The sequence below is a fragment of the Chaetomium tenue genome, assembly GCF_020726465.1.
Source record: "Chaetomium tenue strain MPI-SDFR-AT-0079 chromosome Unknown F5144scaffold_2, whole genome shotgun sequence".
Lineage (NCBI taxonomy): Eukaryota > Fungi > Ascomycota > Sordariomycetes > Sordariales > Chaetomiaceae > Chaetomium > Chaetomium tenue.
In genome coordinates this window covers 4,529,158-4,555,934 of record NW_027117330.1, presented here as the reverse complement: position 1 = coordinate 4,555,934, position 26,777 = coordinate 4,529,158, and the positions used below count along the sequence as shown (strand labels likewise).

At 56.6% G+C, this 26,777-nt stretch overlaps 8 protein-coding genes across 8 annotated transcripts; 4 read left to right on the top strand and 4 right to left on the bottom strand.

The window, feature by feature from the left end:
- The first annotated feature begins 153 nt into the window (after nt 1–153).
- On the top strand, nt 154–5,222 carry F5144DRAFT_141704 (uncharacterized protein). Its single transcript, XM_066782396.1, has 4 exons — nt 154–214; nt 265–1,842; nt 1,898–1,950; nt 2,014–5,222. Exons 2-4 carry the CDS (start codon nt 303–305, stop codon nt 5,098–5,100), a joined length of 4,680 nt encoding a protein of 1,559 aa, XP_066647208.1. The 5' UTR covers nt 154–214; nt 265–302; the 3' UTR covers nt 5,101–5,222.
- Nucleotides 5,223–5,800: 578 nt separating this feature from the next.
- F5144DRAFT_600265 (flavoprotein-domain-containing protein) lies at nt 5,801–7,406 on the bottom strand (the record flags this gene model as incomplete). The annotated part of the gene is made up of 11 exons (XM_066791063.1): nt 5,801–5,871; nt 6,101–6,126; nt 6,186–6,196; nt 6,260–6,388; nt 6,457–6,570; nt 6,644–6,669; nt 6,743–6,766; nt 6,833–6,843; nt 6,920–7,136; nt 7,214–7,221; nt 7,294–7,406. The coding sequence occupies 11 exons, from the start codon at nt 7,404–7,406 to the stop codon at nt 5,801–5,803; spliced, it is 750 nt and encodes a 249-aa protein (XP_066647207.1).
- Nucleotides 7,407–8,343: 937 nt separating this feature from the next.
- F5144DRAFT_590871 (uncharacterized protein) lies at nt 8,344–9,735 on the top strand (the record flags this gene model as incomplete). The annotated part of the gene is made up of 2 exons (XM_066790199.1): nt 8,344–9,107; nt 9,186–9,735. The coding sequence occupies 2 exons, from the start codon at nt 8,344–8,346 to the stop codon at nt 9,733–9,735; spliced, it is 1,314 nt and encodes a 437-aa protein (XP_066647206.1).
- Nucleotides 9,736–9,912: 177 nt separating this feature from the next.
- F5144DRAFT_142003 (rab-GTPase-TBC domain-containing protein) lies at nt 9,913–12,174 on the bottom strand. The gene is made up of 3 exons (XM_066782397.1): nt 11,986–12,174; nt 10,585–11,935; nt 9,913–10,513 (listed from the first exon to the last, which is right to left on the bottom strand). Exons 1-3 carry the CDS (start codon nt 12,003–12,005, stop codon nt 10,256–10,258), a joined length of 1,629 nt encoding a protein of 542 aa, XP_066647205.1. The 5' UTR covers nt 12,006–12,174; the 3' UTR covers nt 9,913–10,255.
- A 450-nt stretch (nt 12,175–12,624) lies between these two features.
- F5144DRAFT_141447 (uncharacterized protein) lies at nt 12,625–14,109 on the top strand. Its single transcript, XM_066782394.1, has 3 exons — nt 12,625–13,007; nt 13,060–13,394; nt 13,456–14,109. The coding sequence occupies exons 1-3, from the start codon at nt 12,964–12,966 to the stop codon at nt 13,869–13,871; spliced, it is 795 nt and encodes a 264-aa protein (XP_066647204.1). The 5' UTR covers nt 12,625–12,963; the 3' UTR covers nt 13,872–14,109.
- A 472-nt stretch (nt 14,110–14,581) lies between these two features.
- F5144DRAFT_141471 (uncharacterized protein) lies at nt 14,582–16,371 on the top strand. Its single transcript, XM_066782395.1, has 3 exons — nt 14,582–14,744; nt 14,810–14,973; nt 15,050–16,371. Exons 1-3 carry the CDS (start codon nt 14,708–14,710, stop codon nt 16,334–16,336), a joined length of 1,488 nt encoding a protein of 495 aa, XP_066647203.1. The 5' UTR covers nt 14,582–14,707; the 3' UTR covers nt 16,337–16,371.
- A 256-nt stretch (nt 16,372–16,627) lies between these two features.
- Nucleotides 16,628–17,879, bottom strand: F5144DRAFT_627643 (uncharacterized protein). The gene has a single exon (XM_066792302.1). The coding sequence runs from the start codon at nt 17,744–17,746 to the stop codon at nt 16,748–16,750; it is 999 nt and encodes a 332-aa protein (XP_066647202.1). The 5' UTR covers nt 17,747–17,879; the 3' UTR covers nt 16,628–16,747.
- An 844-nt stretch (nt 17,880–18,723) lies between these two features.
- On the bottom strand, nt 18,724–22,995 carry F5144DRAFT_590868 (cytochrome P450; the record flags this gene model as incomplete). Its single annotated transcript, XM_066790198.1, has 6 exons — nt 18,724–19,558; nt 19,681–19,899; nt 20,900–21,968; nt 22,030–22,634; nt 22,694–22,769; nt 22,872–22,995. 6 exons carry the CDS (start codon nt 22,993–22,995, stop codon nt 18,724–18,726), a joined length of 2,928 nt encoding a protein of 975 aa, XP_066647201.1.
- Between the last annotated feature and the right edge of the window lie 3,782 nt (nt 22,996–26,777).

The window sequence follows — 26,777 nt, the reverse complement described above, 5'->3', positions numbered from 1 at the left end:
TCGGCGATTTGGTGGGATTTTCTTGGCTGACTTTTGATCAGCTGCTGCACTAGCCGAATTTGGCACCCTGCCCCATCCGCCCCACTTCCGAAATCCCACAACTTGTGGTCCAAGCGCCAGAATAACTCTTTCCGTTAATTACAAATTCCGATTTTAACCGATCGCCACTCTTATAACCCGAAACAACCCGTTTCTTGCACACGCTAAGCTTCAAGTAGGTATTGAGACCAGTGCATGCAGTTATCGGTTATTGACAGTCTATAGATTCAAGGTGAACCCCTTTCACACCCAGGTGCTAAGATATGGATCAAAGCCATGGCCATGGGATCGGCGCCTGGGATCCAAATAGCTTTCCCAGCGAAGCGTGGGACCACCAGTTCGGCGCGTTTGACCAGGGCGCTGGTACGGAGAGCAGCTACCCAAACCCGGACTTCCTCGACGGCGGCGCTGTGAACCCTCAGTTGTCCGGAACTGACAATCAGGGTGGCTTGTATCGCCCCTTCGACTACTATGGTCAGGGTGACGTCTGGTCGGACCACCCTCAAAGTACGGCTGCACCATTCACTCAAGACACCCCGCTACCGCAAGGCTACTTCGGGGAGCAGCGCCACCCAGTTGATACCAATCAGACAATCGACAGCCGCTTTGCCCTCGATATCCAACAGGGAAATGAGTTTCCATCTCAGCTTCACGGCAATGTCAACCAGCAGGTGAATCCTCATCACAATTTTAACCGTGGAGTAGCTACCCCCCCAGGCCCGGCGCCGAACAGCTACCACCAAGGTCCAATTCCCCAGTGGCAAGAACAAGTGCCTACGGGGTATGGATCTGGGCCCCAGTTTGAGAACCCTCTTAGTGCTGTCCAGTCAGCCAACGTATCAGCCCCGGCTTCCAATGCCTCACCATCACCCTTCTTCTCTGGCCAAGGCGTCAGCGCGCCAGCGGTATCGGGGTATCAAGCAGAGGCGCGCCAGCAAACCCCCGTGAATTCCCGACAAGTTCACCCACAGTTTGCGGCGTCATTGAACGGACAGTCGCAACAACCTGCCCCTTCGCAGCCTCCTACACGAAAACCCACACCCCAACAGCTGCCTCAACAGCTCCACCAGCACATTTCCCAGCAGGGAATACCTCAACAGCAGCCAACTCAGCAACCAGCTCCGAGGCCCATTCAGCAAGCAGTCCAGCAACAAGCAGTTCAGCAACAAGCAGTCCAGCAACAAGCAGTCCAGCAACCTATCCAAAAGCCCGCTCAGCAACCGGGCCAACGGTCCACACCACAGCCTACCGCCCAGGGCGGCGCTGCTGGGCAACATGTTTTCCCTCAACAACCGTTCAGCCAGCCCCGGCCGGTTCAACAACCACAAATACCCGAGGGAAATGCCGCGGCAGGTGTGAAGCGTGGCGCCACCGGTGAAACGCAGGTCACCCCAGTTGCTGCGAAGAAAGCCAAGGTATCCGCACCGCCAACTGCCAACCCTTCTCCTGCACCAGTCCAGGATCAGCTCCAGAAGGTGCCCGGTCCCGTATGTAGCATCAGCTACCAGGATACCAACCTCCTCTCATCAGCTCGTGCTCGGCCGGGTGCGAGATGGGTGGGTGTGCCAAATCTTGTAGTCGATTCCGCGCCAGTAAAACTCCAAAAGGGGACACCGACGAAGCGATATGTGACTCTCGCGACAAAGGGTGGTAAAGATCCGTTGTTCTCCAAGATGTGGCGGGCCTGGACCCCAGCGGAAAGTCTCGGAAACCACGCCAACACATATCAAAATGCGACGGATGACTTGGTCCGCCAGCGGGCTGATATCCGTCTTGACATTGAGATGAAGCGAGGGAAAACCGGTAAGTGATGTGCTGCAAGCATGAATTAGATGCATCTGCTAATGCCTCTCCTTAGAAATTCCGGTCGATTGGTTCAAAAAGGGGCTTAAAGATCGCTTAGGCAAGGAGGTATGTTATGGTTCCAGCGGGATCACATCGTTTAAATCTTGGCTAACAGTAGTTCCCTTGAAGCCGCAGCGAGTTGACCCCCCAGCAGAGCCGCTTCTCTCGGGCCTTAAGGCAGTTGAATATTTACGTTTTCACCCAGCTCACCTTCGCAACCAAAAGGTAGCTGTAGATGCCTATACCGAGTTTGCCGCGTTTCTTCACTCCAAAGCTGCGAATGTCAAGTCTGCCCTGCAAGCCGCAGCTGAGAAACCCCCCAAAGGTGGCCAGGCCGAGCTCAAGGCGCGGACAGCCAGAGAACAGCTGGAGCGCGCCATCGAGGAAGGCCTCCGGGTCGAGCCCGGCAATCTATTCGCCCAATTAAGCGGCAGCAACAGGATGCTTGCCGCTTTGAACAACGTTCTCGTGGGGCTTACCAACGCGGGCGAGGCGAATTCGTCCCTGGCCAAGGTAATCCTTCGTCTGTACACGCGGCTCACCAAGGTGACGTCCGATCAGTTGCAAAGGCTGCGGTTGGACAAGTTGAGAAAGAAGCTGAGCAAGGACGGGGATGATGAGGCGAAAGCACTAATATCTCAGGTGTTTGACAATGCCAGACAGAATGATGAGGATGAAAACGAGAACGAGAGCGACTCGCCTAGCGCAGAGTCAGGTGCTCGTGGGAAGAAAGCTCCCCAAACGCAAGCCCGGATGCTCTCAAAACAGATGACTCCGGGGAGCGACCCAAAAAAGACGGCGAGTTCTTCCACTTCGAAATCTGCCACCTCAACTACCGACTCGCGAAAATTCTCATCCGCACCTCCATCATCAAAAACGATGGCACCCGGTTCCGACCCTAACAAGACCGCCCCGAAGGCACCCCAAAAGGCACTTTCTGGGATCAAACGGCCTCGCGAAGACGATCCTGCCGGTGCCGAGGTGCGCACATCCAAAAAGCCCACGCCGGACACGTCGGCCAGTGGTGCGAAAGCAATTCCATCGGCCGCAAAGTCGCTGGCTACCCCCACCAACAAAGCTCTCGACACAAAACCGACGGCGGCGCCCACGGCTCCCGGCCCCGCGGCTGCTCAAACCAAACCTCGATCCGCCCTTTTGCTTCCCGGAAAGGCCCGTCCGGCAGTCAAGCCTCTGCCCAAGGCTGAACCCGCGAAGGTCGAGTCAACCCTCAAAGCCCCGACGGCAGGCGGCGCCGCAAAGTCGGCCAAACCCAAGCCTGCTGAAGCGGCTCCCGCGTCGAAGTCAATCTTTTCATCCTTGATGAAAGAGATTGTCGAGGAGAAGAAAATCAAGACACCCATAACCGACAAGAAAAAGGTGAACGCTCCTGACCCGAACGAGACACCGCAGGAGCGTGAGCGCCGTCTTCACAAGGAGAGGCGCCGGAGTCTTAGAGTCGCTTTCAAAAGCGGTGATGCGCTGGTCGAGATCCGTGAGTTCACGCGCCACCCCGAGGAGATCGAAAGCAGCACATCGCGCAACGTCAGGACCGACGGCCGCAACAAGAACAGCGAAGAGAGTCAGATGATGAAGCGCCTCCACGGCGGTCAGGGCATCAAAGCCCTGGAAGTGAACGACCGAGAGTGGGAGGAGCCGACCACCATTAATTTCGCCGCTACCATCCCTCAAGAGAAGAGGGAGAAGACATTTGTCACTTGCGGTGGCCTCAAGACTTTCGAGACCGATGAGCAGAAGCTCACTAGGGACCGAGAGTCGAAGGAGTTGATGGTCATCTACCATAACCGCGCCGACATACCGCCCACTCCCAGATCGCCACCTTACGAGCCGTCGCTTTCCGGAAGCAGCGCCGTTCACGAGGCGCACCTGTCTCCCGAGACGCCTGAGTATGATGAAATGATGCAGCGTGGCCGGGAGTACAAGCAATGGGGCCCTTATCATGCCTCTCGCGCGGCCCAGGCTCGTCTCGATACCAAAGCCCGCCCGGACTATGCCGATTTCACCAAGACGCTCAAGTCTATCAATTCCATCGCCGACTCGTACAACGGGCAGGCTCTTCGCCAGCCCGATGTCCGCCCTCGCCAGCCCGTTGCCCAGGCCGCCGTCAAAGATCCCCGGTCCTGGTACGAGCCTACTGCGGCCGCCCGCCGCGATCAGCAAACCCTCGAGCTCCTGTCTTCGGATCGGACCAAGAACTGGCAGGACCCGGATCCGTATAACCAATCCATGCCGCGCAAGCTGACGGAGGAAGAGTTGGACAACGACCCTAAACTCCAGAAGGTGCTCGCAAATCTTCAGGCAATTGCTGCGTCTCTGAAAGCGAATCAGGCCGAGCAGCCGCCCAACCAGATCACGCCTACCCACCAGCTCACGCAGCGAGAGGCTCCTCAGCCCGTCATGGCACCGGCCGCTCAAGCTGTTGCACAGGATTACTCGGCCGCTTGGGCCCAATACTATGCTGCCCAGCAACAGCAGCAAGGTTGGTACGGCCAGCAACAGAACCCGTACACTCAGGCGGCCGGGCCCTATCCACAGGCTCAAGCTTCACAGGCCGCCCAGCAGCCGCCTGCCGACCCGAACAACCAATATGCGAGCATCCTTGCGGCCCTCGGCGTCCAACAGCCCGCCGCCCAGCCTCAGTCGCAAGCTGCCGCGGACCAGAATAGTCAAATTCAGGCCGCACTGATGGCCCTTGCTGCTGGTAACCAAGGTCAGGCCACAGCCCCCGCACCGGCTGATGCGCAGAACACCCAGTACCTGCTCGACATGGTTAAGATGGCCACCAGCCAGAACCAGGGCCAGGCGCAAGCCCAACCGGCCCAGAACGCCTACCAGCAGTATTACGCCCAAGCTGCCCAGGGCGCCCAGGGCTATGGCCAAGGCTACGGCCAATCCAACCAGGAGCGCGAGGCCTACGGACAGACATACGGTGGCAGTGGTGCCGGTACCGGTGGACAAGACCGTGACTGGGAGCGTGAGCGGGACAGCTACGGCCGTGACCGCGACCGAGGCGACCGCGACCGCGACTACCAGCGTGGCAAGGGCCGCAACAGTGGTGCCGGTGGTGGTGGCAAGAACGATAACATCCCCGAACACCTCCGCGGCATCAACCGCAACCTGATCGGCACGAAGGCGTGTGCGTTCTGGGCGAAGGGCCAGTGTGCCAAGGGGGATAAGTGCACTTTCCGCCACGACTAGGCTGGCGACCGGTTGAGTCATCTTGGGTTGAAGAAGTTCCTTTCTTTCTTTCATTCCACATAGATTTGTTCTCGTTACTAGGCGGGTCATGGGTGGGTTGGTACCAGCATTTGATGGCGTGTGGGGGGGCGGTTTTGGCGCTTCTTCATATTTGTTTCTCGTCTGAGGTTCATTTCTTTCTAGTTGCGGATTTTCCCACATGCATACATTGCATCGTCGGTCACCACATGGTGGTGTGGAGGGATGGATGGTTTACTCTTCTTGTGTTGTCATATTACCCACAATGCGTTCACTGCACACCACACCGATAGAATAGTTTATTTCACGGCGCTACTTGCATGGCAAAAGGCAGTGGGTGTTCATGGAGTTTCTTCTATTCTACACTCCATTTTGGGATGGGGAGAGGATATTATCGGCGTGGCCTAACGAGGAGGTTTGGGAGCACTCTAATGACCGTGGGAGGTCAACTTTGTACTGTAAAATACCATATCATATCCTAGCCTAATTCACTGGCCATAAGTTACCAGAATCGATGCCCAACAATCGTTCCCCGACATACCTATCCAAAGAGCCCTTGGTGAATAGTGGCATCGACCTGCACGGTCATAGTATACATTCTTATAGAGCCTCTCCCGAATCCAATTTTTAACAACCCCATCCCCCCCAATTCCCCCCTTCTCTCCTGGCATACAACGCACACTCAATTCTCCACCGCCAAATTCAAATCCCGCTCAATAGCCTCGCAAATAGATTCAACCGACGCCATGGCCCCTACGTAAATAGGGTTAGCGCCATCGGACGACGATGTTGCGGCGGTAGAATAGAAGGATTGATCTGTTTTATCAGTGGGACCAAGAGAAGTGAGCACTGGTCAAGCCTGGCGCGTTTCGCAGGGGTCCAGTAAAGCAATGGGGAGGAGGAGGTCGGCTTACCATCTAAAGGGGGTTGGTTAGTTAGCATAGCGTTTGAGGATGGGGGATGAGGTGGGGGGAAGACGTACCTCCGGTGTCGCCGCAAGCGAGGGTTCTGTTGGGTTGGGAGTTAGCTGATGTGTGTGTACACCGTTTGGGGGCATGGAGACGTACTTGCTGATGGGCTAGATTGGGAGTCAGTTTAGCTCTGCTAGTACTGCGGGATAGGATAGGAGGGGGCTGCTCACCGTGATAACCTTGAACCAGCCGACAATCGAGCGTGTTTCGCTGGTGGGGTCCGTTACTTCCTCTTTGACGCCCCAGTCGTCTGTGAGCACTCGAATCTGCTTGTTTGTGACGGGGTTTCTCCACATGGCCTGGTGCAGGAGGTCAGTGTCATGTGCCGTCGTAGCCTTCTTAGGGGCGGTTGGAGGTTGGGATTTACCGAGTTCATGGCTGGCGCAACGAGGATGATCTTCTTCTTCATATCGATGCTGCTGTCGGTGTCCCAGGCGCGTATAACGGAGGTGAGGAGGTTGTCGGACATGCCATGGACCACCTGCAGGTGTCGAATCTGTCAGTATCCGAAGCTTGTGTTGGTGGTCACATCTGCAGTATGATCGAGTACAAACCTTGGCTAGAGTATTTGCGCTAAGTGCTATTTCGCCGTCAGTTGATCTTGCCCGCTGCATTGAGAGAGTGCTCGAGAAACCCCTATTCGGCCGACTTACGTGCCACGACGAGCATATCGGCCCCTGCCCAAATATTCATCAGTAACCGGTAAAACACTCACTCTCACAAGCTTGGGGGCTACCACATACATCTCCGTAGCCTAACCAGGGCGCCCCATGTGGTTAGCCCGTGTTCGCCCTAGCCTAGAAGCTCCATAGAACGGTTAGGGAACAGACTCAATGTGCAAGATACTGGCCCCCCGGCGCCACGGCCGGGGACCCCACTCGTGATGGTCGCGGTAGACGGCGTCGACATTAGGTAAGTGCAACAGCGAGTCGACAGTGGGCTGCTCGTCACTTTGCCCACTCAGGAAATGGGTGGCAGACTCGGTCAGGACGATGCGGATCGAGAGGGTATCCTGGTACTTGGCTAGAGCCTCGACGATGACCGGGACTGCACCGATGAGTCAGGACAGATGTAAATGTAATAATCAACAGGTGCTAGCTTGCTCTTGATGGTCGCCACAGAACCTGACGCCCTGTATGGGGGGATATTCTGTGAGTTTCACGCAGCCAAGGATCACACGAAGGTCGGGAAGCAGGGAGCGTACGCGAGGAGCAGATGCTTCTTTCCATCATCTCGGGCTGCCACTAATGCCTCGATAGAGTTGGAGTGGCCAGACTCATAGTGGTCGTCATGCTCGGTGCCAACAGATTGCAACATAATGGGCGCTATCAATTGAGTCACTTGACTTGGCGATGAGATTGGCTAGAAAAGTAAACTGTATGGGGGGATATCCTTCCTTCGCGTCTGGAGAGAGTTGCTGAAGATAGTTGCGCGGTGTTGTACGTTTCAAATCTTTTCCCTTCTTTTATGATCCTGGCGTTGGTAATCGGATGACGAGAGACAGTAAGAGTGAGATGCAGTGGTTATGATTGCGATCACATCTGGATGGGCCAAGAGTGATGGCTAAGATCATGAGAGATTCTCGGTTGCTGCTTTTTTACTCGGGAATGTACTCTGCAACCTAACTATTTGAAACTCGAACAACCATGCCTCTAAGAGTTCGAGAACCTCCCAAAAACGCCTTCTCCACCTGGGTGGCTTTGTGTTCCCCGGACTCTTGAGTTGGTCTGTGGCCCGCTTGAGCGAGACAAGCAAGTGGCGCTCGTGGGGTGCCCCTCATCAGCTCCAACTGCTCTTTCTCTAGAACTACGTCATAACCCTAACCCCGACCGATTCCAAAGATCTCTTTGAGAACCGCGAAGCTGCTCCAAAGAATTGAGGAGCTGAGCGCGAAAAAGGGCTTTGATGTTAGATGTAATTTTGGCACACTGACCTAAACCTTCCTGCTCTATCCGACTGCCCAAGGGTGACAGGTGGAAGCAGCGATCGACCCCCTGCCGTCATCGAACCATCGAATGGCTTGCCAGAGAAAGAGCCAATGAGACGCGTCCCCCGGTGGAAGCTTCATCCCTCGCGTCAGAAGCTCGTCGCATGCGCCTCCCACTTTAAGCATCGAGAATCATCCAACAAAGATCACCAACTTACCCCAATCCGTTTTTCGATTATCAATTCCGATATCTGTGAAACAGGAATTTCGATTGGTAGTATAACATAAACCATACAACCACATCCAAACCATCGCAACACAGCAACAATGGCGACGCCCACGCCTGGAACCGGCACCTCGACGCCGATGCAGCTAGACCCCGAGGAAACGGCCAAGAGTCTTAGAGTATCGCTCGCCGACCTCTCCGCAAAGGCCGCCGCGCTGTATTCGCAGAAGCAGTATGAGGACGCTTCCGAGGTGTACGCCCAGGCCGCCGAGATGCAGGCCGAGATGAACGGCGAGATGAGCCCTGAAAATGCCGAGATCCTGTTCCTCTATGGTCGCGCACTATTTAAGGTCGGTCAGAGCAACAGCGATGTTCTAGGCGGGAAGGCCCCCGAGACGAAGAAACAGCCGAAGCCGGCAAAGGCGGCTACCTCTAAGAACGGAGGCGCGCCTGCTACAACTAGCAAAACGAGCGGAGCTGTCGAGGCCGTTGGCGACGCTGCTGCTCAAGGAGCGGCAAATCAGGAAAATGAGGAGCCAAAGCCCGAGCAAAAGAAGGCTCTCTTTCAGTTTCAAGGCGACGAGAACTTTACCGATTCTGAAGAAGAAGAGGAAGCCGAGGAAGGTGAGGGCGAAGAGGAGGAGGAGGAGGAGGATGACCTGGCCGTGGCGTTTGAGATCCTCGACCTCGCCCGATTGCTCTTCAACAAACGCCTTGAGGACATCCAGGCAGAGGACGAAGCTCAACAAGGCAAAGGCAAGGAAGTCGCTGAAACCGGTAACGATTCCGCCGCTGTTAAGCACATCAAGGAGCGCCTCGGCGATACGCACGATCTCCTCGCGGAAATCTCGCTCGAGAACGAGAGGTATGTCGCAGGGTCGTGAAGGACCACCACAGTATTTGGTGCTTCCCGAGCTTGCAAACTGACATACCCTAACCAAAGGTACCCCAACGCCATCACCGACTCACGCGCCTCCCTCAAGTACAAAGAGGAACTCTACCCCTTTGAGTCGGAGATCATCGCCGAAGCCCACTTCAAGCTCTCCCTAGCTCTCGAGTTTGCCTCGGCCACCAAAGCCTCCGATGACACTACCGGCGGCGGCGAGGGCGAACACATAGACCAGGGCCTCCGCGACGAAGCTGCCTCGGCCCTCGAAGCCGCCATCAACAGCACCAAGCTGAAGCTCCAAAACAAGGAAGTCGAGCTCGCGACCCTGCACAACCCAGATGACAATGAAGCCACCCGCCGCCAGATCGCCGACGTCAAGGAGATATTAGCCGACATGGAGCAGCGCTTGGTAGATCTGCGCAAGCCGCCCGTCGACATCAACGCCGCACTGGGGATTCCGGCCGCGCCAAAGCCCGAGGTGTCGGAGGAGGTTAAGCAGAAGGCGAAGGATCTGAGTGGGTTGGTGAGGAAGAAGCGGAAGGCCGAGGAACCTGAGGAGGGAGAGGCGAAGAAGGCGCGGGAGGGTGATGCGGGGCAGAGTTAGGGGTTTCGACCCCTGGCTGTGAGTTGAGGGGTGGAAAGCTTTTGCCTTTTTCTGGATGGTGAGAAAAAGCCACGGGTTGGGTTGCACTTATGGTATGTTTGTTGTTGTATGAGTATTCACTGTACTCTTTTACTGTCATCCGGGACGGCGCACTTGAAGTTTGGTCTATGTTTTCCTTTCTAGCAGAAAAGGTTGGTATGTACTGGCGCGTACAAACTTAGGTGGGAGGCTACCGGGACACAGAACACAAAACAATGCGCATCCATCCATGTGCCTTTCTCTTTCCTGGCCCGGGTATTGATATGCTATTCTATCCGCGATGCTATGCTATGCTCTTTTGCTCTTTACCGCTTCGATATCCGCCACATTAATAAAAGAAAACCGTTATATGTCCCCTTCCCGCCGCCTCTTCCCTTAGATACATACACACCAGAATGACCCCAGCAGTACCGTGAGACGCCCCTCCCAGCCGCACCACCCAGGACAGGGGGGGAATCTCCCCCCAAATTCTTCTCCCAATTCAGAGCTGGAAGTTGGCGCTCGGCACCCTGTTCTCGGGCCCGCGCAGGTGGGCCGACGAGCCCTTGAACAGGCTCTGCCAGATGTAGGCCTCGCTCAGCAGCAGCTCGATGTCCTTCTCGGTCCACCCGCGCGTCGGCAGCGACTGCAGGAACATCATGATCTCCTGGAAGTCCATCTTGACCAGCTTGTCGGACCACTTGACGAGGAAGGCGGCGCACACGTACAGGTGGAACTCGGAGAAGCCTTGCTCTTCGGCCTGTGGGGGTGGGTTAGGTGTTTGGGGGGAGCTTTGGAGAAAGGGGGGGGGGGGGGGGGGGAGGAGCATACCATGTAGGTGTCCCACATCCGAATCGTGTTCTTCACGCTAATCTCCCGCATGAGGAGGCAGTTCATCCAGCGGAAACTGAACTGGATGAACTCGACGTTCTCCTTCTCCAGGTGCTTCGCCAGCCCGGCGTCTATCCTCGCCGTTAGGTCCCGTAGGGCAGACACCTGCCGCTGGATCCCAGGCTGCGCCACGATATAATGGTCTTGGATCCCGTCCAGAAGCTTGGTGAGGCACCAGAACGAGTCGGCCTCCACCGCGTCCAGCACCGCCCTAGGGAGCTGGCCCGGGTCCATGCCGCGCTCGATGTCCGCGTCCGTGATGTACGTCCCCAGGAAGACCTGCCAGAAGGGGCTGACTAGATCGTTGATGCCTTGGACGTAGCCGCTCGCTGGGTGCCGCACCGCCCACACGTACAGTATGCGCTCGAGAGAGCGCTGCGTGGCTTCGTAGCTGTACAGCTCAATGTGCGGGTTGGTACGCGGCACGTCGATGCTAATTTGGTGCCAGATGGCCTCGTCGAGGCCACGCCCGCCGCGAGCTGATGGATTGGGCGTACCGTTATTGCTGTTGCTGTTGTTGTTACTGCTGCCGCCCTTGTCAAAGGCTTGACGGACGCCGTCGAGGTACTCTTTTCTTTTTCGTTCGAGGGTGGTCACCCTTCTTTCGCTGCTCGTGGGAAGGTAACTGAGAAGGAGTTGCCAGGTCATGGCGCGCACCTCTTCGGGCACGCCGGACCAGGCTAGGGCGCGGAGGTCGGGCAGGGGTATGGTTGATGCTTGGAGTAACCTTTTGAACTTGTTTATCCTTGTTATCCTTGAGTTGATGGCGTCGATTTCTTTTGGTGTTGCGTTGGGTGGTGGTGATGGGTAGTTGATCAGATGGAGCGCATTCGCGGGATCGCGTAGTATTTCTTTGTATTGCGGCCGCAGTATCTTGCCCTCGCTCTTTTTGGGCATGGGGTATATCGACGACGGCCGCTCGATGGCGATGTCGGCGCTATCCGAGTTTCGTCGTGGCCGCGGCTCTTTGTCGTCGTCGTCATAGCCCAACCCGTTGTCGGTTTGAGCTCTACTCTGCTCGGCCTTCTTCTTCGTCCGCCTCTTCATATTGGATATACTTGGTAACCCAAAGTCGTCGCCGTCGTCCGACTCGTAGTCGTACATCTCTTCGCCATCGTCGTCCACGGTCCAGTCATCGTTGGTATTGGATAAGAAGTTCATGTATGTCTTTAACGGCGGTGCGTTGGTTTTGGAGCTCGCCTTTCGCGACGGAGAGCTCGCGGAGGCTGTTCGTTCGTGACCTGGTGCCGATGGCGGGGTCCTTGGGCGGGATCCGGAGCTGGAGAGGTTCCTATACCTCGTTAACAGTGTGCGAGACGGATATGTTGTCGGAAGACATACAGCGAATCAATCTTGAGCATATCGGCGTGGGAATAGGCGGCGCCCACTACCAAGCTGGAGTCGCGTGTCTTCTTCGCGGGCGGGGTGTCTCGAGAAGGAGGGGCCCTCCAGAAGGGAGAGGTGGCGCTGCGAGAAAGGCGTTAACTCGAAAGCAAGGAGAAAAAACACCAGGAAGAATGACATACTCGGACCTGTCTGTATACAAACCAAGGGTAATATTAGCATGAATGCGCTGTGCGGACGAGGTAAACCGAGGCCATCCATACCGACTTGCACCATCTCCTGCTTCGCGCCAACAGCCCCATCAGTAACAAAGCCCTGAAACAGTCCGGTGGCGCTCTTACCTGGGGAGGGGCCTTCTTGCCGCCGGCGGAAGAAGAAAACATTATGAATTGCCTGTGGTGCCGTCGAGCAATGGCATGGTTGGTGGCCTTGACCTGGTGTCCCGACCTCAACAATTCCGGGTTCTTACTGTTCGTTGTCTTACCTGCTGATGCCAGGACCAGACCGGGCAGCTGCTTGCCAGCTTTGGGCAGCCGACCACCGCAATAGCCAGCACTGTCCCCGGCACAGGCTGCTTGGCATCTCTGAAGATGAAAGAGCGGCCCACTCTTTAGCCCTGCAGCCCAGGCAGTGAACCAGAGTGCTAGACCCACTTCTGCAATGACAGGGCCTGCGCCTGGACTGACTCTGAGCGCCAGGTTCTTAACATGAGCCGAGCCCGCTGTGATTCCGCTTGGAAAACCGCGACCGACTTGCAACCCCGAACCATCAATAGGAGCATTAACCTATCGACCCCGAAACACCACCCGATACCTAGGTTATCGGAGAAAGCACGCAATAACCATCTTCTTTCTTTGTCCTGTTTTTTTCTTCCAAGGTCGCCCTCTCAGTTTCGCCTTGGAGTCTTTGGGCACCGACTCAACAAACACGATAAACGCGTTGAGTTCTTCCGTGTGCACATAGAAAACCAGCACGATGACAGAACCCGAGAATTTCGATGACGAACTGTTCGCTGATCTGTATGTTGCCATTGCGATACCCTTGTTTGAGCTAGCCATTGACCATCAACAGCTACAACGACGATGAGCCTGCGGGCAAGGCACGCGCACCCGAAGCCGACCAATACTCAGCAGTACAGCCTGCAGCCGAGATCAACAACGAGAATGTCGAAGATGGTGGTCAACAGCAAGATCACGACAACAATGGAGGGGAGATGAAGTATGATGAAGAAGAGGAAGATGATGATGACGAAATCGATTTCAACCTCGGAAACGGGCCATCAACTGCAGTGGCGCATCACGAGCCTCACGATAACCATGAACGCCAAGAAAATGACGATGAGAAGCCGACATACAACGCACCGGCTGCGCCTATTATGCACACCAAAGGCCCGAATGCCAAGGAAGATGGGTAAGTGAAGTTCTCTTTTTTTTTTTTTTTTTTGCTTGGACATGACAGATACGTGACAACGGACGCTTGTTGGGGTCCTCACCATGCCGTTCGACACGAGGCCGCCACATGGTCGCGTTGTCCTACTTGACATGATCGACGATCCAGGATGCAAGGGGCGTGGTGGATGGGAACGAGGGTATGGCCTGGACAGGCTTGAGGGCAAGGGACAGACAGAAGCACAAGGGCTAGGTCTTGGCGTTGGCTATGAGGGTCTGTTCATGGCGGGTAGTATCTGGGCAACTTTCGAATCCATGTGGGAAACGCGAAATGCCAGTGCGAGAACCATGCTTGCGGCACGCAGTCAAGCCTGTCTGGAGGGGAAAAGAGGAGGGACTGGAAATTTGCCTGACCGCACCCTCGCCCCGATAATGCCGCGCCGACACGATAAAGCGGGAGTTTGCGCGCTTGTCTTCATAGCCCATCGCAAATAATCTTAGACAACCGGGAGACGGCAGGCCTGAGCAAACTCAGGGACCTGCTGGCGCCGGGATCTAGTTCAAGATTTGGCGGCGATTAGCGCAGCACCCAGAAGACAGCTAGCAGCTAGCTTGACGATAGGCAAGAGCACGAGACAGGAACAAGAAATCAGTTCGGCAAAAAAAGTCATACCTGGCACTCTGCGCTGCATCTTTCACGCTCGTGGGAACTGCTGTAGCATGCTCCACGTTCGACACTGCAACATCTCCTTCCAACAAAATCGCCCTTCAGATCGCCAAGATGCCTGATCAGCATCAGTTCTGGGTCCCCTACCGTGGGCGGTCGAAGCTGTCACCATGGCCCGATTTTATTTCTCTCGGCTTGAGCGACAGCGACACGGACAGCAACAGCGACAGCGACAAGTTGCCCGGCCCCCGAAATTCACCGCCCTCATCCCTAATCACATCTATCTCGCGCGACTTTCGAAGCAATGATCGGGCTGATCTGCGAGTTGATGTTTCCAAGCATAAAACCATGGAGAGCACCACACCAGACCATGGGGAAAGCACAAGGTCGGGTCATAATGAAAGCAGATAATAGCTTACTGTTGCTGTTTACACGCGCCACGCACGCCCCGATTCCCGGCTGGACGTGTCGCTATCTGGATATGAAGCAGCTGAGCAGTTCCATGTGATGGGGGAGGGAACTGCTCAGTCGCTCGGCCGCCACCCTCTCACCAGTCATGTCCAATTATCTGTCCATGCCCAGTTGATACTATTCCGGGGAAACTGCCTGTCAACGAAATACAATAATATGAAGAGAGCGCTAACGGTTTTGTTTCAACAGGAAGATGTTTATTGGTGGGCTTAACTGGGAGACGACAGATCGTAAGCCTCTCTATAACATACGCCCTGACCTTGTTGAAGGATCATATGCTAACTCCTCCCTTAAGAATCCCTGCGGGACTACTTCTCACAATTCGGTGAGGTATTGGAATGCACCGTTATGCGCGACGGCGCAACTGGCCGGTCGCGTGGTTTTGGCTTCCTCACCTTTAAGGACCCGAAGACGGTCAACATTGTTATGGTTAAGGAGCACTATCTTGACGGCAAAATCGTGAGTTCCCATCAGCCTTCCCCTTCCCGCCTCCCAATAGTACCCCTCAAGCTAACCACACCCACCCATTTCCTAGATCGACCCCAAACGCGCCATTCCCCGCGACGAGCAGGAGAAGACATCCAAGATCTTCGTTGGCGGCGTCAGCCAAGAGACAACCGACCATGAGTTCCGCGAATACTTTGCGCAGTTCGGCCGCGTAGTCGACGCCACCCTTATGATGGACAAGGACACGGGCCGCCCGCGCGGTTTCGGCTTCGTCACATTCGAGAGCGAGGCCGGTGTCGACGCCTGCCTGGCCACACCCCTCGAGATCCACGGCAAGCCCATTGAGGTCAAGAAGGCCCAACCACGCGGCAACCTGCGCGACGAGGAGGACGCCGCCCGCCGCGGCGGTGCTGGCGCGGTCAACAAGTTCAACCGCAAGGGCAACGGCATGGGCAACGGCATGGATGACGGCTCCGCCGGTGGCCAGGGTGGCGCCATGGGCATGGGCGGCATGGGCCCCGGCACCGCGGGCATGTCGGGTCAGGTTATGGCCCAGTACCTACAGCGCATGCAGCAGGCCATGGCCATGTTCCAGCAGCAGATGATGATCAACCGCAACATGAACCCGGCCATGTCCCAGATGCTGTACATGCAACAGATGCAGCAAATGCAGCAGATGATGGCCCAGCAGCAGGGCGGCCGTGGTGGCGGTGCCATGCCCCCTGGGATGGCGAACATGAACCCGGCCATGATGCAGCAGCAGATGCAACAAATGCAACAGATGATGAACCAGGCTGGCGGTGGCGGCGGCCCCGGCCCTGGTGGTCCGCAGGGGATGAGCCCGGGCGGCATGAGCCCCAGCGGGGAGGACCATGGCGCGGGGGCTGCTGTTGTCGCTGGCGGCGGCGGCGGCGGGGGTGGTGGGCCCAATCGGGCCGGGTACAACGCCTTCGAGCAGCAGCAGCAGTTCGAACAGCAACAGGGCCCCGGTCAGGGCCAGGGCCGTCGCGGTGGACGTGGCGGGGGCGGCGGCGGCGACATGCACCAGCAGGCGTACAACCAGGGTGCTTACATGGGCGGTGGCGGGCCGGGCGGCCCCACCAGCTGGGAGGGCATGTATGACGACGTCCCCCAGCCCATCATGGCCCAGGGCGGTGGTGGTTTTGGCCAAGGCGGCGGCGGCGGCCGTGGCTACCACAAGGGTGGAAGGGGTGGTGGGCATCAGCAGCAGATGCCGCAGGGTCCCGTGGATCCGAACAACGCGCCGCCGGCTAATGCCCCGACCGGGCCTAAGAACGCGGGTAGGCCGGGTGCTAATTACCGTGGCGGCGGTCGCGGCGGAAACAGGGGGTTCCATCCTTATGCGAGGAGCTAGGTGTCTGCGTTGCATTACTGATGGGGGGTGGGAGGGGTGGGGGGTCCTTTGCCCTTTGCGTTTGGCTTAGCTGGCTTTCGCTTCTGGCCTTTTTTAGTGGCCGATGGTTGTTTATTAATGGGTTGTACTTCTGGTGGCTGCTTGGGAGATGTCCGGGCACACGGGGGGATAGTTCAACATAGGGGGGAGGCTATCTATCTTGGACGCCTGACGGCAGCAGGTAACAGCACAGCGGTGTACCGTCAAGGGTCTTTTTTTTGTACAGTAAAACTGCCTGCATTCATAATTTAAGCTTTTTTTTTAACGGTCGTCGCTGCTACTCGTGCTTTCGTGCCAACACTTGGTATCAAGATGTGGTCATCCCCACTGTATTCAAGGCCTTCGAATATACCCAGCCATTCCGTAATCCCCCTATGCATACAACTTTGTAAAGCCTTCCTCCGGCGGCTGCAACCAATTCCGCTCATCATACCGAAACCCCTCCCCCCCCTCAATAATATGAAACGTATAAATGATCCTCCCCTTCTGACTCAAATTCCTCTCACTCTTATGCAACAAATTCCCATGAATCAACACCAACGACCCAGCCTTCACCTCCCCCGGCACGTACTCCCCCACCCCTTCCCCCTTCAACCCCTCCCCATACTCGCCCCCCTCAGACCCAGAACGAGGAAACCTCCCCTTCCCCTCCCCATTCCCCACCATCTCCGTCCCCCTGCCCCCCTCCCCCCTCACCAACCGCCGATCGATCGGCGCCCAGCGGTGCGACCCCGGCAGGAAGCTCAGACAGCCGTTCTCCAGCGTCGCGTCCTCTAGCGCATACCAGAAGCCCACCGCGCTGGGCGGGTCGGTGTATAAGAAGGTTGAGTCCTGGTGTGGGGGGACGGCGCCCCCGATCTCGGGCTGCTTGCAGATGATCATGCTTTGGAGGACGCGGGGGGAGGCGAAGGAGAGGGAGCGGGCGATGGAGGCGGGGTGGGGGGTGGTGGAAGTGGTGGGGGTGGGGTCGTTTGTGGTGGTGGTGGTGGTGGTTGGGGGGTTGAGTAGGGCGGCGAAAGGGGGGGATAGGCCGTGCAGGTAGTGGCCGATCTTGTTGACGGCGCGGTGCTTGGGCTTGGTGAGGTTGCCGGCAGAGTCGAAGGCGTCGTCTTCGAGGAAGAAGCGGATCTTGTCGCCCGAGGTTAGGAAGTAGTCGTCGCCGACGTGGTCGGTGCCGTCCTCGCCGCCTGTGCGGAAGCGTGTGAGTGGGTGGGTGGATAGGTCGAGGGTGTCGAGGAGCCGGCGTGTTTCGGCGAGGAGGGCGGAGACGGTGGATGGGGGGAGGGCGTCTGGGATGATGAGGTAGCCGTCGCGGTGGAAGGCCTCGAGTTGGGAGGGGGTGAGGCCATCGGAGGGGGTGGCGGTAGTCATGCTGGGTGATAAGCTGACGTTGGCTGGGCAAGTGGTCTCAATAGAGGTGAGATTTTGATTGTGCAAACACACAAGACTGTCGTATGTGTGTGAGATGAGTGCAATGTTAAGTGAGAGAGTGTTTGGCGAGAGCTTGGAGTTGTTCTGAAGAGGGGAGAATGGACCCCGCCATGGCCCGAGCCTAACCGTCCAACTTGCGCCTCGAACAGATAACGCCAAGTACACAAAACAAACCCCAGAAACTTTAAACAAGGTCGCGGTTTCTCAGTCACAGACGGATGGAGATAAATCAAACATACTGCAGCAAGCTGGTAGATGGAGCAAACAAAGTATCAAAGTATTCCGTCGACATCAACCAGTCACATACATGGCTGAGCGATGAGCGAAAACAAGCATCGTCCGAGTCTCATATAAGTCTTGTTCCACTAAACTCACAAACCAAGCGGGCAAGTCATAGAGACCTTCACCCCTGCCCGGCAAGCACACTACCTCCACCCCGGATAAGGCAAACCAAGGAGAGTAAAAAGATATCAGGCAGGCGAAGCTGATTTACAACATATACACCCAATCCTACCCCTCTGTCCTCTATCATACCGGATGCCATGATTAGAGCATGGCTGGCAAAATAGGTCCCAAGATAGTAGATAGGGATCAAAGAGTGGAAGCGAAATCGGACCAGGTTAAGATAGGGATGGTATCAGGCATCCGAGAATCCAGAATCCCATGACGCCAGAGGAAGTCAAGCAAAGGAGAGATGGAAAACAACAACCAAAAAAATAAGAGAAAACCAACACGGGGAAGCGTGCACAACCCAACGCCTCAAACGCCTCCAAGAACCACCCCCTGAGCGCGGGTCAGAGCCGCTCGCAGCTCACGCCCAACCCAGCCCACCCACCGCCCACATCTCCAACCCCCATCCCACGGAACGGAACACCCCCTTCCCCTTTCCCCCAAACAACCTCACTCAAATTCGCGCCCTACTTCCTCAACACAGCATCATACACAGCCGTCAATCCCGACACAGCCGTCCCGACCAGCACGCCCCTCCAGCCCGAGTACAGCGCCGAGTTGATGCGGCCGACCGCGTCAGGGTTGATGACGCCGAACGTCACGCCCTGCGCGTAGACCACATAGGTGACAATGGCCTTGACAATGCTGAACATGACCGGGTCGACGGTATACTCGACCTGGTGCGCGCCACCGACGGCCGACGAGCGCCGCCCACGGCCAGAAGAAGGCTGCTGGTGGGCAGCGGCGCCGCTGAGGTTGAAGAAGTAGCCGCCGAGGCTGGGCAGCACGACGCTGGTGACGGCCCAGGTCAGGGCGGGGACCCAGAAGCCGGCGGTGACGAGGGCGAACATGTCGGGCAGGTGGACGGGGTAGTCCGGGGTGCCGAGGAGGGGCACGGCGGGGAAGGTGAAGGCGTAGCGGTCCGGGAGCACTTCCTGGCGTAGGCGGTACAGCTCGAACAGCGCGATGGCCGACACGACCGAGTGCACCGTCGACAGCCACTCGCGCGTCGTCTCGATGGCCTCGGTCGTGCCGGACTCGTGGTACAGCGACGCCACGCGCGCCCGCACGGCCACCGTGCTGCGGTCTACCGCCTGCGCCACGTCCGCCGGCGTCGCGGGGAGCTGCAAGCGCGCCGCCATCGCGAGGGCCCGGGACGGGGTGCGCACCACGGCGGTGGAGGCGCCTTGTGCGACCTGCGCGGCTTGGGCGGTGAGCGTGTTGGTCTCCTCTTCGTCGTCGACCTCTTCTTTTTCCTCCTCCTCCTCTTCTTCTTCCTCCTCCTCTTCTTCTTCTTCGTCTCTGTGGGGAGAATGGGCCGGTTAGTAAGGGGTGGGATTGGGAAGTTTGTTTTGTTTACCCAGATGAAGGGGGGGGTATCATCCGGAAGACGCGACAGCGGGCTGAGAAAGGGGCAGACTCACTCGGCAGCAACGATCTCCTCAGTTGGCTTGGGTGCCCTCCTCCGCGACACCTTCATGTCGGAGGCGGTGAAGGATTCCTTCTTGATGGGCGAGCCGCCGGCACGAGCACGGCTCTTGAAGTAGTCCTGGAACCGGGGATCCAGTTGGAACTTGGAGGCGTGATCGGAAAGGTACTCGTCGATGACGAGCTCCAGTTCGGGCTTTCGTAAGCCCTCGGATCTATGCACAAGGGGAGCTCGTTAGATGGTGCCATGATAACAGTCTCGTGTGTGTTGCGACGCGTTTGGAGTCAGGAGGCGGGACAGCTTGGTTGGAGTGATGATGCAACGCGCGCTGCAAGTTGCGCCGAGATACATGATCACGGCACAAACAGACCAATACGCGTGCAAATGAAGACCGCGACAAAAAGAATACCACAAGAAACCATTGTGGTGAGTTCCTCCGAGTATCCATCCAAAGAGTGACTGGTGGAAGTAAAACAGGGTGGCAGCAACGTACTCTAGCCCGAGGACTTGCGCCAGGTCGACGAGGTCTGACTTGCGCTGTCGCCCCAACCAACCGTTTCCGCTCATGGTGAGATGACGGAGAATTCAAATCAGGATGTGTGTGATATCAATGTGGTCGCGCAAATGAGGCGACTATAAACAGGATGATGATGGTTGTGCAGTGGGTCGAATATCGTGATAAAAAAGCTGGGATGTTGTTTGGAGCACGAAGCGAGAGCTATGATGCTGAATTGCTGGGGGGGGGAGGTGGAGGGGGAGGGGGCTTCGAGAAGGTGACCTGTGCGTTGTTTATGTTTTGTCCGGCCCGGTAGCTGATGAGGTGCGTTGGAGCAGGGGGGAGCTTCCGGTCGGAGCTGGGCAGGTGATTGCCCAAAACATCAGAAAAATGGGGGGCTGGGGTTGGATAGGCCAATGAGAGGCAATGGTGAGGGACAGAGACAAGTCCAAATCGGTGCATTGAAGTGCTCATCCATCACAACACAAGTCACATCCATCACAAGATGCAAATAAGAAGATAAAAAAAATAAAATATCATCAGAGGTGAACATAAATACAAGCTAATTCGCCATCCCCAGCATACAGCCAACCCATCTACCCCCAATTAAACATAGGTAGTTAACCCCAAAACAATAAAAGAGTAAAACTCCATCCATCATGCAAATCATCATAACTCCGGGTCATTCACAAACCGCTCCTTCCCCCTCTCCACAAACCTCACCGGCACATGCCTCCCCCCATGCAACTTCAACGTCAAGACCGAAATCGCCTGCTTCAGCGTATCCTTACACTTCTCCTGCGCCCGCCCATACACCGCCCTCCGCTGCTCCGCACCCATGGCCTCCACCTCCTCATCACTCGCCCACTCATCCACCGCCAGCTCAATGCTGTACTTCTGAAAGATCACCGCCAACACCGCCCCCATCTCCACCATGGCAATCCGCCGCCCCAGACACGACCGCGGCCCGTCACTAAAGGGCAGGTAGCTGCCGCGCACGGGCCGGTACAGCGACGCGGAGACATCGCTGCCCGTGAACCCGCCGTAATCACCCTTGTCATCGTCAACCACACTAGACGCAGCAGCGCCCTTCTCCTGCACCGGCGCCGCGCTGCGGTACCACCGCTCCGGCAAGAAATCATCCATATCATGGGCACACCCGGCCGTCCGCTCACTAGGACGGGTGGGCCACCAGCGGGGGTTGCGGTGTGCGCAGACGGCCAGGAGGGAGATGGCGAGCCCGGGGGGCAGGACGTGGGTGCGGCCGTCGACGGTGACGGTCTGGTCGGCGCCCGGGGGCACGACCTTGGGGATGCCGGTGACGGGGGGCATGAGGCGCAGGGTCTCGTTGATGGTGGCGCCAGCGTGGGAGGCGAGGAGGGCGTTGATGTTCTTCTCGTAGTCCCAGGTGGACGGGTCGGTGGTGCCGAAGAGGGCGTCGATTTCGGATTGGAGGCGGCGTTGTGTGGAGGGGTTCGTGGCGAGCTCGACGAGGGAGAAGTGCAGGGTGTTGGCGGTCGTTTCGTGGCCGGCGACGATCATGATGAAGGCGTTGCCGATTATGTCTGTGTCCGAGAGGGAGAAGGCGGTGGAGGTGCTGTTGTTGCTCTTGGCGGCTTTGGGGCTGTATTGCGATTGTACGAGCTGGCCCATGATGTCCATGCCTTCGCGCGGGGCGCCACCGCGCCGTGTTTCTTCGACTTTGTCGTGTAGGAACTCGTCCATGTACTTGAGGTAGTTGCGCTTGCCTTTGTAGGCTTCCTTGGCGAACTTGAAGGGGAGGATGCCTGGACGGTGTTAGAGTTGGTCGCTGCGGCCGGTTAGACGGAGGGAGGGGGGAATACGCACCGAGGATCCGCTCGTTCCAGATCATGATGGCAACAATCCTCTCCAGGGTAAGGGCCACCGAGTCGGCAAAAGTCAACGTGTGTCCCGGGGGCGGATCCAAGCTGCCGTATTTGGCCAGTGTGGGGTCAATATCCTTGGGCAGCGTCTGGCCGGGCCAGAGCAGGCGCAGGCCGAATCCCACGTAGCCGATGATGTTGAGCGCCCACGTCATGGTGTCCTGCTCGAGCGAGTTGATGGTCTTGGACTTGCCCGTCTTCGCGCCGTCCGACCCGAGCCACATGTCGAGCATCCCCCTCGTCTGGTTGATGGCCTCGGCAAAGGTGTGCGCGGCGTTCTTCTCGTTGAAGCTGGCGCTGGTTACCTTGCGGTGCAGGCGCCACAGGGGGCCCTCGGTGGTGAGGACACTCTTGCCGAACATGTCGAGGACGCCGTACTTGGCGATGTCCTTGGGGAAGGCCTCGCGGCGTTGCGTTATCTGGTGGATCATTTCGGCGTTTTGGGTGTACATCAGGAGGTTGCCAGGCGATACAACCAGGAAGGTTTCGGACCCTAGCCGGTCAAAGTGTGTCTGGTTGGTATCGTAGGCCCAGTTGGGGAACATGACACTGGGAGGGCTCGTCAGCAACGGTCTGCAGGCAAGCGAAAAAGAAAAAGGGGGATTTACAATAACCAATGCTCCCACAGCGACTTTGGGAGCAGTTTGATGAGGGGGACCCATATGGTGAAGGTAAGCTGCCATGCTAGGTTTATAGGGCAGATAGCTGGGCATGTTTTGTCAGACAGGCTTTCGCATTGCATGGTACATGTACCCGCGGGAGAGGAGGAGGGTTCATGCCACTTACGGACAACGAGATAGACAAAGCCCGTTTTCCGCGCTTTGGCGATATTCTTTTGCAGTCCTGAGACATATCTGTAGACGGCGAAGGCCAAGACGACGCCGCCGGCCGCGAGCACGGGAAAGGCCATGGCCGGGTGGGCTTTTTCCTATCCTGCCGATTCCCCTCCCACGATGATGTTTAGAAAAGGCCAAAGTCGTCGAGGCAATTCAACGGGAATAGGAGTGGGATGCGGTTTCAAGTGGCCGTGCTTGGTTGGGTCGATTCGCGTCCCATGTGTTGTTGCCAGCAACAGTAGAAAGGGCAGAGAGCGGAATGCGGAACAAGTCAGACACGCACGGCTAATGCTAGAGAGATAGATAGCCGGAGGAAGAGAACAGGAAGAATGAAAAGAAGCCTTGACGGTAACTCTTCTTCCATTCTCTGTGTGGGGCGAGAACTGGAACCTCGCTCTCGCAAGCTGCTCCTCTCCCACGGTAACATCGACGACCACGTGCAGTAATCGATACCCCCAGTTTGGAAATGGGGTCAATGACTGACTGCTTCCTCCACAACCCCAAGACAGACGGTGAAACGACTGGGAAAGATATCGTGTGAAAGTTCCGCGCCATGATCGGTGCCCACAACCTGTCTGAAACCATTAAGCTGGGCCGCTGGAACTTGTTATGGCCGCCCACTATTGGCTGCGATGGGTGCTTTGAGTGCGTTTGGGGGGCCCGCCTTGCCGAGCGAAGCTAGCGCATGGAACCTTTGCGCTCCACCACACCCCCAATCAAGCCTGGCTCGCTCTCGGCTTGCCTTGGGCCGACCGGTAAGCTGACGATTTCGTCGATGGAATTTGGTTGTCCAGGCCCTTTGAATTGCCGTTTATGGGCGGTGAGGAAGTTCCGGATCGGCGAGGCGATGACAAGCATTGGGGGTTGGTTATTTCGCATTCGAGGGGGTTTCGGGGATTTTGGACCAACAATCCTGCGCCCAAAAGCTTAAAAGTTCGCATGAGGCCCGGGCCGGAAGCCACTCAGAGGGGCGGGACTGCCCAAAAGTGCTGCCGGCTTGATCAAATTGCTTGCATTTCCTGTCAAAAGTTCCCAGCAAGGGCCGGCCCCGCATCCGGGATCTCGACCAAAGAACCCGCAGCAGGAATTTGGCGATCTTTTAAGGAAAGTTCCACGGCAAGGTTCTCTTATTCCTTCCTTCCAATTCAAGGCAACCTCAGGTCAATTTTTCTGCCGATTGTTAAGAACTTTGTTGTTGGCTGTTTGCACATGCATTCAGGGTTTTCCTAGATGGGCCTCGCACGGTTGCTTACCAGCTCATGTAAGACTTGCTCCTCTGCGAAAATCTGGCGCAGGGATGCCATTACGTTCCTTCGGTTGAACGCAGAAGAAAGAAAGCAGCATGCGCTCCGTTTGCCCTCGCCTGCATACCAAAATCCGGCATTTTGGGGTGACACGAAATGTAGAAACCTCCAACCACCACCAGTGGCCCTTATTTTGTTGAGTTTCGATAATATCACTTCGCCTTTCCGGGTCAGCCTTCCTTTTCGGACCCGGCATCATGCCTCGGTCTTGATGATTCCGATGCAAAGTTCGGACTCAACAGTCTGATCCGACCAGTTCGGAGGCACCGAAGGCCCACTGGTTGTAGGGCTGAGCCACAACAAGGTTGCCTACCTACCTAAAAGCTCTGGTCAAGAAATATGCTCATATTTCCAAGGTTCCTGCCGATCTTGACAAACACTACCTAACATGACCGCCGCCTGCATCATAGCAACTGCAACTATAATACAGCAAAATGCAGCCATTTAACAGGGCTTCAAAATCAAGTGTATGTATGTACTAACCCTGTACTTCCCGCATTGCGGTTGGCGGGCGTGGCATCGAATCCATGAGGCTGTCAACAAGGCGCAGCGGCACCCTCCCCACGTACCTTCAGGACATCGGCCACCTTTCCTCTCTTTGCTTCGTTGTCACTGAGCAAGTATAGGCCTGGGAGGTTTTTGCCCTTCACTTCTTCCTAACATGTCCAATCGGGTTTAAATCCGGGCTGTGGGGGACGGGAAGTGTGAAGCTTGTTTTTTCTCTCTTTTTTTCTTTCTGAAATAACGAGGTAATCCGTAACATCGGTAAATACGGATTCGTACAGACCAACTACATGCTCCATCATTTCAGCAGGGAACTGACAATGGCTGCTGTGTCAGGATAGTCCTTGAGTACCAGGTCCATACCCTACATGGATGGGCCTTGACACAATTCGCCCGCTGCCCAGGACCACATCGCCATCCGAGCACCCTCATCCGATCGATGACTGCCAGCCGCCATTGAATATGAGCGTATGGCCCTTAGAGTGGCTCCATTTCAACCAACACTGTGCGGGCCCGAGCGGGATCACGAGTTGGGATAAGGGCCATTCTAAATGTGTGGGAGCTGTCGTCGTCGTCGATACCTAGGTATCCAGCGTGCTCATCACCGATGGACGCAGCCCTTGAATATGGTCTGAGGCAAACTTGAACGTCATGCTGACGACCTAGCCCCGCGGCAACTCTGTCGGTTGCGGAGCTCTGCGTTCACTCCGACACGCAAATTCGCGAGGAAACCCGGGGCAGCCCGCTTCAACGCGAGCCGACAAGAAATGACAAGATGTGAATAGGTATTAGCAGAGTAAACATGAACCCATTCTCAAGCCAGTATTACTATAGGGCATAGAAAAGTAGGCGATTCCAGTTAATTGAAATAGTTGAGCGCAGCAGGCATCTCCTTCCATACTACAATCGTAGCAAAAGCCCGCCTTCCTACGCAGTAACAGGTTCCTGGCCTTGATCCTCTACCTATTCTTCGGCTTGCTTTACTTCTTTCGATAGAGGGTGTCTTAAATTCCTTGGAAGGGTTCTGGTTGCAATGTACCGGCTTTCCAGACGCAATATCGAGGCACTTGACTCGCTCGAAACTGCGCATTCGTAGGCACCATCGCATTACTACCCCGTTCGGAGGACAGTCCGCCTCCAACACGCGGGCGCTCGTGCTAGAGGGGGTGAATGGATCAAGTGTAAAGCACGAGATGATCCGCTAAGGCCTCATTCACGACCCATTAGCGGGTCATATCTGCCCACTCTGCCCACTTTGCCCAGGTAAACGGACCAGAGGTGTAGACAATCTCCCCAGGCTCGCTCTTGCTCTCCCCGTCTCCGGCCCCAGACGGGCAGCTACAAGGATCGACGTCAGAAGGTCATGGGAGCGAGGCACACGCGCCTCTCCGATGAGCCCGGTTGTCCGGGCAACTCAGCAAATGGCCACCTTGCGTCATATCATGATCGCGAGGCGTGCTAGTGTGGGCGTCTCGCGGCGCTCTTGGAGAGGTATGTGTCATGGGTGGAGAGGGAATTCGGAACATGAAGCCACTCATACGTCTACGTAGGCAGCGTATGTTCGGTCGCCTCCTTTTCTCTTTGTTCATGTGGGGCCTGGCTGCACGCGCACCCCCCCCCTTGCTTCTGGGCGCATGCTTCTCTCGCCCCATTCTGACCGCATGCTTCTCTCTCCCCGTTCTGGTCACGCGCCGCCTCCCTCCCCTCACTCTAGACGCATGCTTCCCTCCCCTCTCTCTCCTTCTAGCCGTAGTAAGGTCTCAGTGCTTGCTGCTCAACGGAGTCCCCATATCAAACACCAGCGACCACCCACGTCGCTAGGCATTCTTGGGGTGGAAATCCAATGTTACTTGATTGGATTGCTAGCCAAACTCAATGCTTGCTGCTCAACGGAATTCCCATACCAAACACCAGTGACCACCCACACCGGTAGGCATTTTGGAGTGGAAAACCCGGGTTACTCGGTTGGATTGCTGGTCAAACTCAATGCTTGCTGCTCAACGGAGTCCCCTTACCAAACACCAGTGAACACCCACATCAATAGGCAT

What these genes read in the sequence shown, in the direction of transcription:
- F5144DRAFT_627643 (XM_066792302.1), bottom strand. Translation starts at nt 17,746, where the DNA reads ATGACTACCGCCACCCCCTCCGATGGCCTCACCCCCTCCCAACTCGAG.
- F5144DRAFT_141704 (XM_066782396.1), top strand. Translation starts at nt 303, where the DNA reads ATGGATCAAAGCCATGGCCATGGGATCGGCGCCTGGGATCCAAATAGC. An exon ending in GATGAAGCGAGGGAAAACCG is followed by an intron (nt 1,843 to 1,897) that starts GTAAGTGATGTG and finishes GCCTCTCCTTAG; the next exon opens with AAATTCCGGTCGATTGGTTC. An exon ending in AAGATCGCTTAGGCAAGGAG is followed by an intron (nt 1,951 to 2,013) that starts GTATGTTATGGT and finishes GTTCCCTTGAAG; the next exon opens with CCGCAGCGAGTTGACCCCCC.
- F5144DRAFT_141447 (XM_066782394.1), top strand. Translation starts at nt 12,964, where the DNA reads ATGACAGAACCCGAGAATTTCGATGACGAACTGTTCGCTGATCT. An exon ending in GACGAACTGTTCGCTGATCT is followed by an intron (nt 13,008 to 13,059) that starts GTATGTTGCCAT and finishes GACCATCAACAG; the next exon opens with CTACAACGACGATGAGCCTG. An exon ending in AGGCCCGAATGCCAAGGAAG is followed by an intron (nt 13,395 to 13,455) that starts ATGGGTAAGTGA and finishes CAGATACGTGAC; the next exon opens with AACGGACGCTTGTTGGGGTC.
- F5144DRAFT_142003 (XM_066782397.1), bottom strand. Translation starts at nt 12,005, where the DNA reads ATGCTCAAGATTGATTCGCT. An exon ending in ATGCTCAAGATTGATTCGCT is followed by an intron (nt 11,936 to 11,985) that starts GTATGTCTTCCG and finishes AACGAGGTATAG; the next exon opens with GAACCTCTCCAGCTCCGGAT. An exon ending in GGATGTGGGACACCTACATG is followed by an intron (nt 10,514 to 10,584) that starts GTATGCTCCTCC and finishes CCACCCCCACAG; the next exon opens with GCCGAAGAGCAAGGCTTCTC.
- F5144DRAFT_141471 (XM_066782395.1), top strand. Translation starts at nt 14,708, where the DNA reads ATGTTTATTGGTGGGCTTAACTGGGAGACGACAGATC. An exon ending in TAACTGGGAGACGACAGATC is followed by an intron (nt 14,745 to 14,809) that starts GTAAGCCTCTCT and finishes TCCTCCCTTAAG; the next exon opens with AATCCCTGCGGGACTACTTC. An exon ending in ACTATCTTGACGGCAAAATC is followed by an intron (nt 14,974 to 15,049) that starts GTGAGTTCCCAT and finishes CCCATTTCCTAG; the next exon opens with ATCGACCCCAAACGCGCCAT.